A 9,102-nucleotide genomic window follows, 5' to 3' on the forward strand; every position below is an offset into this window, starting at 1 on the left:
AAATTGCTGTTGTTTTTTCTTCAAAATCACGACTGGTCATACAGTCAAAAAATCTGAAATCGCTTCTAGAATACAGTCAGTTCTAGACTGATCGTACAGTAATTTATTTTGGGATCCTCAAGGAAAACATAATTTTTTATGGGAAATACGAATATTCTACTTAAATACGAAAAGAATATTGAAACAGTATATATTTAACTGTAAACTGATGCAAATATTTGCAATAAAAGATTATTTGCTTTGTACTACAAGAGCAAAATTGTCCATCGATTTCACTTTTTTCTCCCAAGTTGATGTGATGCACACGTATATTTTATATTCTAATGCATGTTTTTGTTACAGTAACTCATATTTATGATGCTATATATACCTTGAAGATGTTCAAAGCACTTTGTAGATATAGGAGTAAACAAATGATGAGAAAAGTTACCGTAGGCAAAACAGTCCTGTTAGCCGGTTGGAAATCATCGCTTCGAAAATCGCGACTTCCGGATAGCGTACAGAATAGTATCTACACTGTGATTATGTGTCAGAAACCTTTGCTGTGTCAAATATCTTATCAAAACCTAAAGTAACAGCTGTACCAAGCTATAACCTCATTGGCCAATTAACTTAGGCGGAAGTCCATGTGATTCTGTCTCATTTGTTTAATATCCACTGAAGAGAGCGGACCGTGTCCTGACTGCTCAGGCCAAGTTGGCAACATACTTCATAGGAAAGGTATATATTTTTTATTTTAAATGGCAAGAGGCCATATGATATAAGAATGACAAGAGGTCATGTAATTTGAGAATAGCAATAGACATAATACATTTTTAAATGGGCAAGAGGCCATGAGATATGATACTGGAAAAATGGCGAGGGCCAAGGAGATGGTTTGATTTATTTTTTGTATTGTATTTATATTCTAAACTGGTTGATAAGATATGTTCATTTCATAGTTTCTCACAAAATTTAATGAGGTATAAAGATTTTCAACAATCCCGTCGTGGCGAAAGGTGCGCTCGACACGTGTTATCATAGATTTTATAAGATTTGATTTATATAATCAAATGATAGACACTTTTAAAAATGTTGTTTGTTTCTTTAAGATTATAATGATAAATAACATTTGCCTATGTTCGTTTATTATGTGTGGTACTTCAGATAGTTTTTAAAAAATGCCAAAAGGGGATTTCCCTCAACAGGTGCGCAAGGTCATTTGATGTCTAGACTAGTGTGTAGAGTTGTGTATTTATTTTCAGATGGTTTTACCCACGTGTTTGAAACGGAGGCACTCATTAAAAGGGGTACGGTTAGTGGCAGCTATTAAGAGAATAAGAGGAGGACAACCACAGGGCTTAAAGGAGTTTGCCCGTTTTCAAAAGGACAACAAATTGGATAATTTATCCATGGATGATCTGAGGCAACAGGTTTGTAGTACTATTAATCATTTCATTGTTTGACTTGATTTATCTTGCTACTATTTTAAAACCATTTATAGACAATCATATGCAAGTCAAGTGTTTTGTAATACATTATAAATAAACCAGTTTTATTTAAATTTAGCAAGGTTACTAGTACAAGAAGTAAAACAAAAGCTCTGTTGAGTTTTATTTGTCATTTTTTTTTTTTTTTTTTTAAATTATTGATCAGGTTCTGGATTTAACTGGTGCAGAACTACAAGATTTACTTCAATTTGCCAATAGAGATAATACAGTTGAAGAAGCCAGGTGGGCCACACATTGTTTGATACTGTATGCAAATGAATATGGGCAACCTAGTGGACAAGATTTAACCCAGTCACAAGATCAAGTAAGTAATTTCTAGTCCTGCACTTTGAATGTAATGTCTTGGCTGGCAGATAAAATTAAATCTATTGAATTTTATATATACAATTCTGCACATTGACTAGGATGACAAGCTTAGAAGACAAATCAATGATCGCACTAGAGAATTTCTAAAATTGTATGCCAATGAGATAATAACCTAAGAAGTAATTGGACAATGCCATCATTTATGGTCTTTGTGTGGCCTTCACTTATGAGCAACAAATTGTACCACATAACGAGCATATAAAAATATAAAATTGTCTTGTTGGTTAATACATAATTACTTGTCTTACTGTGACGTAATCCATACTGGTTGAATCCAAGTATATGTTTATTCATATTTATAAATGAAAATATTGACAACACTGTGGTAATTTACATAGAATTTTGATATTAATAGTGATTCACTGGCATTGACTGGTGTTATGTAATGTGTGTTAATAATGATACCGGTTTTGTTTCTGTTTTTAAGACCGATTTTGTTTTCTGTTTTTAAGACTCCCACTACTAGTGCTAATCCTGTCAATGTGCAGATGAGTGGTGACATTGTGCAGAGTAGTGGTGACAACAACAACAATGGGACAAATAAAAGGAAGAGGGACGATTTGGAAGACAGGATTGCTAACTTAGAGAATACTACAAAAGAAGAAGTTGTTAAGAACTTAAAGGAGAAGGTGAGGACACTTTGTCTGCAAGATAATCCTAGTGATTCACTCATATTACTTACTCTGGAGGAACTTGCTAAAGCTGCAAGACGGGTTAATCATGATGATGCCGATACCTTTGAAGAGTTAACACGTCAGGCAAACCGACATCAATTAGAATTAGATATCTCTTCTTTGTGTTTGTCCGTACTGGGTGGTAAGGTTGCGGATGCAATCACAAAAGCTGTGTCGAAGTGTTTAAAGGAAAAGCAACCTGAAAAGGATACTACTCCAAAACCTGAAGATTCGCCATTGCATAATTTATACCCGCAATACCAGGCTCCTTGTATGTATCCATACAATGCTATGCCTTACTTGCAACCGCCATATCCAGGTGGCTTTAATAATAATTATAGGGGTAGACCCCGAAATTCTGGAAATTTTGGAAATTCTGGAATACGTCAGAGAGGTGCTTGTCTGTTTTGCGAGAGTACAAGTCATCAGATAAGAGACTGTGACAAAATGAAGGCTGCAAAGGGAAAATAATGTTTTTCGTATATTTGTATGTTCAATTAATTGGGGAATTTTAATTTATTGTGAAATATTTTGTTTTTTATTTTATTTTATTTTTCTCTATTTGAAATGTCTTCATTTACAATTCAAGGGTCACTGATACCCTAGTGGTTCTACATGTTCCACGTGGATTGTAGGTGAAGGGGTTTCTCCTTAAAGTGCTCTTATGTTGGTTCTTGGATATAGAGAGAGTTTTATTTTCTCTTCAGAATAGTAATACATTGGGAAGTTTAAATTCATTCAACATTCATGTTCCAGAATGGGAAATGGAAAGTGGTTTTAATCCCGAAAAGGTACAAGTACGCCAAGAACCAGCATGGGTAACACTTGGAGGTGAAACTCCTTCACTTACAACACACGTTCCTTCGGCTGAAGAAGTTCTGAATGGTGCATGTGGTGTTCATTTTGATAGTGGGACTTTTCCTTTGCGTGATCCTGATCTTTTTCTAAGCGGTCAGATTCATCACCATTTGTCTAACTGGAAAGATATTCTAGTAGGGACAGATGATAAAGATATACTAAAATGGCTTATAAATGGGGTTGATGCTACAGATTTTTTCAGATACTTTAAAGGAAATTTTAAGGGTCGTTTCTATGATTCGGATATCCCTCCAAATCAATATTTTCAAAATTCAAAAATTTGTAAGCAACATGTTGATTTTATTTCAAAAGAATTATGTGAGAAAATTGCTATGGGTTCAGTTAAGCTGTTGGGAGCAGTTGGTGAATGTGAACCCCCTAGAATAGTAATGCCACTTACAGTCGAACCCAGCAAGCCACGTTTATGCCATGATGAACGTTTTTTAAATTTGTGGGTGAAAGATTTACCATTTCATCTTGAAACTTTGAAAGATATTCCTAGATTAGTACAGAAAGATGCATTAATGGTAACATATGATGAAAAGTCAGGTTATGACCATGTTAAACTTAGTCAACATTCATTTACATATTTTGGTATTCAGTTTGGGGGATTTTACATGACTTACACAACATTGCCCTTTGGTTGGAAAGCAAGCCCATTCATATACCAGTCAATAGGGATGTGTGTAACATCATATTTAAGAAAATTAAATGTACTGAATACATTATATATTGATGATAGGTTTTCAGTAACTCGCGGGGGCCCATTGCAGTCTAGTGAGGAGAAAGAGTTCGAAGGTAGGAGGTTGGTTTATGTTATGCTGGAGGTTTTGACAAGGTTAGGGTATACTCTTTCGCTTAAGAAGTGTTCATTGGTTCCAGAATTTTGTAAGAAATTTCTTGGTTTTTTCGTTGATTCGGAAAAGCAAGCATTTATTTTACCAGAGGATAAGCGGAAAAAATTTATTGAGTTGCGTGAATTTATTTTGTCTTCTAAGGAGGTAGACTTGAGAACTTTACAAAGGTTTTCTGGAAAGTGTATTAGTATGCAATTAGCTGTACCTGGCTGTAAGCTTTTTTGCAGGGAGGTGAATGCTGCTATTTCTGTTTGTACTAAATGTAGTAGGCCTGTTAGGGTATTTGGACCTCTTAAAGAGGAGATTGAATATTGGAAATTTTTGGACAAATGGGAAGGCTTCTCAAAATGGAGACCAGAATTTCATAATAAGATTGACATGGTTACAGACTCTTCAGGTTATAGATATGGGGCACTTGTGAATTTAGGTGACAACCATTTGACTATGGGTGATTATTGGTTGGCTGATGATACTAGACCTATTCATGAAAAGGAGGCTGAAGCCATTTTGAAGGCATTGCAATCTTTGGGAAAATCTTTATTAGACTCTCGGGTTGATGTATTAACTGATAGCATGGCGGTAATAGGAGCCTGGAATAGTCAAGGGAGCAAATGTCCGGCCTTGAATTCTATTATGAAGGATATATTTCAGTTGGTCGCTGGGCAAAATGTTGATTTGCATCTAAGTTTTGTTCCATCTGAACTGAATAAGGCTGATGGTCCTTCTAGAATTTTGAACACGGCTGATACTATGTTGAGTAATGCTTCATGGGTTTTAGTTGATTCTCGATTTGGTCCACATACTGTTGATCTTATGTCTTTAGACTCGAATGTAATGCAATCAGTAGACAGTAGGCCACTTAGACATTTTACCCCATGGTTTACACCAGAAACCTCTGGTGTTAATGTGTTTTCCCAAGATTTAAAGGCAGAATCTAATATGTATGTATATCCACCCTATGTATTGATTTTTCCTTTGCTATGTTTTTTGAAGGAACAGTCAGTTTCTTGCACAGTTGTGGTACCTGAACTTTATCCAGTTCCTATGTGGTGGCCAATGTTGACTAGTTGTTCATCAACCTCCATTCTTCTAGGAGCTAGGGGTCAAAAAGGGGTTGTCAAAGCACCTTCAAGGAAAGGCTTTGTTGTTGATGAATTTGGTTTAAGATGGCCATTGTGGGCATTCAGAGTTTCTTTTTCTTGATCTTATTTTTGTTTATATTTCATGTGAAGTAATACATCTGTAATACGGATATTTCAAGTGAACTTAAAATGAATTGAATGTTTTTGTATAATTTTAATGTACCAGTGTTGCTAATCTTTTTATTTATGAAAAATATGTATATTGTTATTGGGTAATGCATGTGCATTGTATTTCTTTTGAGGTTATAAGTCCTATTAAGATATTTTCAATTTTTAATTGTTAAATTTTTTGTCATTGACCTAAAAATGGACCTTATATTTGTCATTGCAGATAAATAGTGACATTGATTTGGAAAAAATTGAGGGAAGAATGAACGAGTTAGATAAACGAATAACTTGTTCATCAGGTCACAAGAGGAAGAAAAGTTTTCAAGGTTCTTTTCTCCAATTTCTCCAAGATTTAGATTGCAAACATTTGTCAGTTTGTACACCTGATGATATTCGAAGATTTTTAATTTGGAAGGATTTTTCTGGAAAAACTACTATTCACGGTGTTCATTGCAAACATTTAGGCCAAAAGGGGGAGTTTGACTGTTTTTGTCCAAAACGACTGGCTTCCGGTACAGTTGAAGGGGTGATTAATCAATTGGTTAATATATTTGATGATAATGGCTTTGGGAGATATTGGGACATTTTTTCTAAGTCTGGTAACCCTGCTTGTGCCCCCATAGTAAAAGAATATCTTAAACTAATCAGGGAAGAACAAGCCAGTGCACATGTATTGCCAAAACAAGCTAAGCCTATATTTTTATCAAAAATTAAGGCAATGTGTTCATACATTGATAGGGAAATTAAAAGCCCTGGTCTGTCATTACGGGAGAGGTATATTCTGTATAGAGATAGAGCTTGGATGAAACTACAATTTTTTGCAGGTGATAGGGCTAGTGACCTTTCTTTAGTTGTTGCTCAGGAGGTAAAAGTATTAAATGATAATAGTGGCTTGGTTTTTCAACATACGTTTGGAAAGACACTCCGAGGTGATAAGGGAAAGAGTAATACATTTGTTATTAAAAAGTGTGATGACTTGTCTATTTGTCCTGTACAAGGTCTGCTTGATTATGTTAATTTTTACCAAGTCAGTACAGTTGATATGTCAGTAGGTTATTTGTTCAGAATAGTTTCTGAAAAAGGCAGAGTGTTGGATAAGGCTGTCAATTACTCTGTCATGTATGAGAGATTGCGTTATTACTTATCACTGTTGGGAATTTATGAAGGAGAAACCCCCTATAGCTTTCGATCAGGTTGTGCAGTTACCATGGCTTTATCAGGGGCAGCTGAAAATGTAGACCAGGCAATAAAACATATTGGTTGGTTTGGCAGAACAAGTGCCGAGTACTATAGTAGAATTCATACATTAGTTGATGCAGGCAGTATTGCATTGAGATTATCTCAGGTTGCAAATGGGTCTGAAAATATTGAAACTGTATTTAAAGAACAAGCTGACTATTCTAGTTTAGTTCATGTTTTTAACAAAGAGTAAAAGTAATCTTAATTGTGATCTAGCCCTAAGATTGAGGAAGTTTAATGAAGTATTTGCACCATATTCATTGTACTTGCATTGGTAATTAAAATGTTTTCATCGTAACTATCATTTTGATAAGTTTTATTTGAATAATTGAAATTGCACAAGTTATTATTGTTAAATTTATAAAATACCCATGCATACATTTTGTGAATCTAAGAGCAATGTATAATTATGTTATCTGTACAACACTTGTTATGTAATAAATAATATTAAGAAAGAAGATATGTTTTATTTTGAGTTTTGGGAAGAGGCATTATACTGTATTTGAGATTTTGGGTTTCATCTTCAGGAAGTCTGTAGAGTTTCTGCTACCCATAACTTAATGGAACTGTAGCAAGAAGATATTGGACACTGAGGATATGGTCATAACCTCATTGGCCAATTAACTTAGGCGGAAGTCCATGTGATTCTGTCTCATTTGTTTAATATCCACTCAATGAGGAGGCAAACGTTTGACAGAATAGGCAACGTTTGTACTGTAATGTATGTTTATAGCCTGCAAGTGAAGTTATTTTAATCCCACCTCATCCCACCCATTGTCTGTTTATAGTCGTGTGGTACCAAAATGTGATATACAGGATTGTATGTGAAATGTTGAGTTATTTTTGTTTTTAATTTATTCAATGCAGAGGCACCACAAGTCCTTCTAGTCTTTGATGTTTATTGTCCATCATAATAGGAGTTGAACAATAAACATGATAGAAATCATGACACCTAATTGCTAATTTCATGACATAGACTTGATTGGTTTTGTTATACTGAGTCATTTGGATTGTTGTTTGCTTAAAAGTTAAGCATTGTCTTGTTTAGAATCTATAGGAAAGGTATATCCCCATTTTGGTACTCCAGGAGTGTTCGATATCATCTCACACCAGTTCCCTGCAGAGTTTCTGCTACCCATAACTTAATGGAACTGTAGCAAGAAGATATTGGACACTGAGGATATGGTCATAACGTAGCGTCCAAATTAACTTGCCAAAACTGTCAGGGTTAGACTCTGCAGTCGTATCACACTGTTCCGCGCTCATTTTATCAGAAGCTGTCATAATGATTGAACCAACTCTTCCGCATGTTTAATTATAACTAATTCCTTGGTTCCCTATAAATTGTCCACAACGCTCACATTAATGTTCTTTGATTTACAATTAGTTGTTATATTGTGTTGTTACACCACTGTCCAAGTTCAGGCAAGGGTTGAGAACCAACAAACATGTTTAACCCTCCTCATAATTTATGTGCCTGTCCCAAGTCAGGAGCCGCAGTTCATGCATCATAATTCAGTGGTTGCCGTTTGATTTATTTATATCATGTTTGTTTTTCGTAAAATGTTTTCTTTTAAATAAGGCGGTTATTTTTTTTCGTTTGTATTGTTTTACGTTTTTCATGTTGGAGACTACTGAAGGGGAAACGGTAGTCTATAATTGATTACACCCACTACTTTTCAACTCTTATGGATAGTTGTCTTATAAGCAATCATAGTAAATCTCCTAATTTTTTTCTATTTTAAACATCAACAATAAATTAATCCTGTTATAGAATTGCAAATTTAAATATACAGTTTTAATTTATTTAGATACAGGAACTGATACCCCTTATGAGGTTTATTTAAGAGGGGGCAGGAAACAGCTTTCACAAACCCCAAACCGCTGATAAGGACAGTGAGGGGTAGACAACTCCTTGCCGATCAGAGAGACTCTGTTCTTGTTCCAACAACCAAGAACCTAGATACATATATCTGTAAAGCTTCAACAATCGGTATGTATCAAATTTAGATGTAGATATACATGTAATGTCTGTCCATATGTCGGTCTATCTGTCCGTCAAATAATATTAGACTGGAACTTCCTCATGATCTTATAATCAGATCATGCAGATCTTTCTGAAATTTATAATCAGTTTTCAAATGAACATGCTGTATGGTGTGGTTACAGATTCGAATTCATTATCGTTAACTTCCTGTTTACCAAATATATGTTTACACATATATTGTAACATAAGTGGCCATGCTTGAGATTTTATTGGCATATTTCTTGGAAACTACAAAATTTTTAGTTATAGCGTCCTGAAACATGACAGTAGGCTTCATGTCAGCATGCTACACAGTTTAAAGCACTTCTTGATGATAGCTCA

At 34.9% G+C, this 9,102-nt stretch overlaps 2 protein-coding genes across 2 annotated transcripts; both read left to right on the top strand.

Annotated features, from left to right (window-relative positions):
- The first annotated feature begins 596 nt into the window (after positions 1–596).
- LOC143049479 (uncharacterized) lies at positions 597–6,118 on the top strand. Its single transcript, XM_076223096.1, has 6 exons — positions 597–720; positions 1,245–1,412; positions 1,636–1,794; positions 2,309–2,485; positions 5,719–5,794; positions 6,069–6,118. Exons 2-6 carry the CDS (start codon positions 1,245–1,247, stop codon positions 6,116–6,118), a joined length of 630 nt encoding a protein of 209 aa, XP_076079211.1. The 5' UTR covers positions 597–720.
- On the top strand, positions 6,075–7,192 carry LOC143047551 (uncharacterized). Its single transcript, XM_076220617.1, has one exon. The coding sequence runs from the start codon at positions 6,214–6,216 to the stop codon at positions 6,925–6,927; it is 714 nt and encodes a 237-aa protein (XP_076076732.1). The 5' UTR covers positions 6,075–6,213; the 3' UTR covers positions 6,928–7,192.
- Positions 7,193–9,102: the final 1,910 nt, after the last annotated feature.

Source organism: Mytilus galloprovincialis, chromosome 10 (assembly GCF_965363235.1).
Source record: "Mytilus galloprovincialis chromosome 10, xbMytGall1.hap1.1, whole genome shotgun sequence".
Classification (NCBI taxonomy): Eukaryota; Metazoa; Mollusca; class Bivalvia; order Mytilida; family Mytilidae; genus Mytilus; species Mytilus galloprovincialis.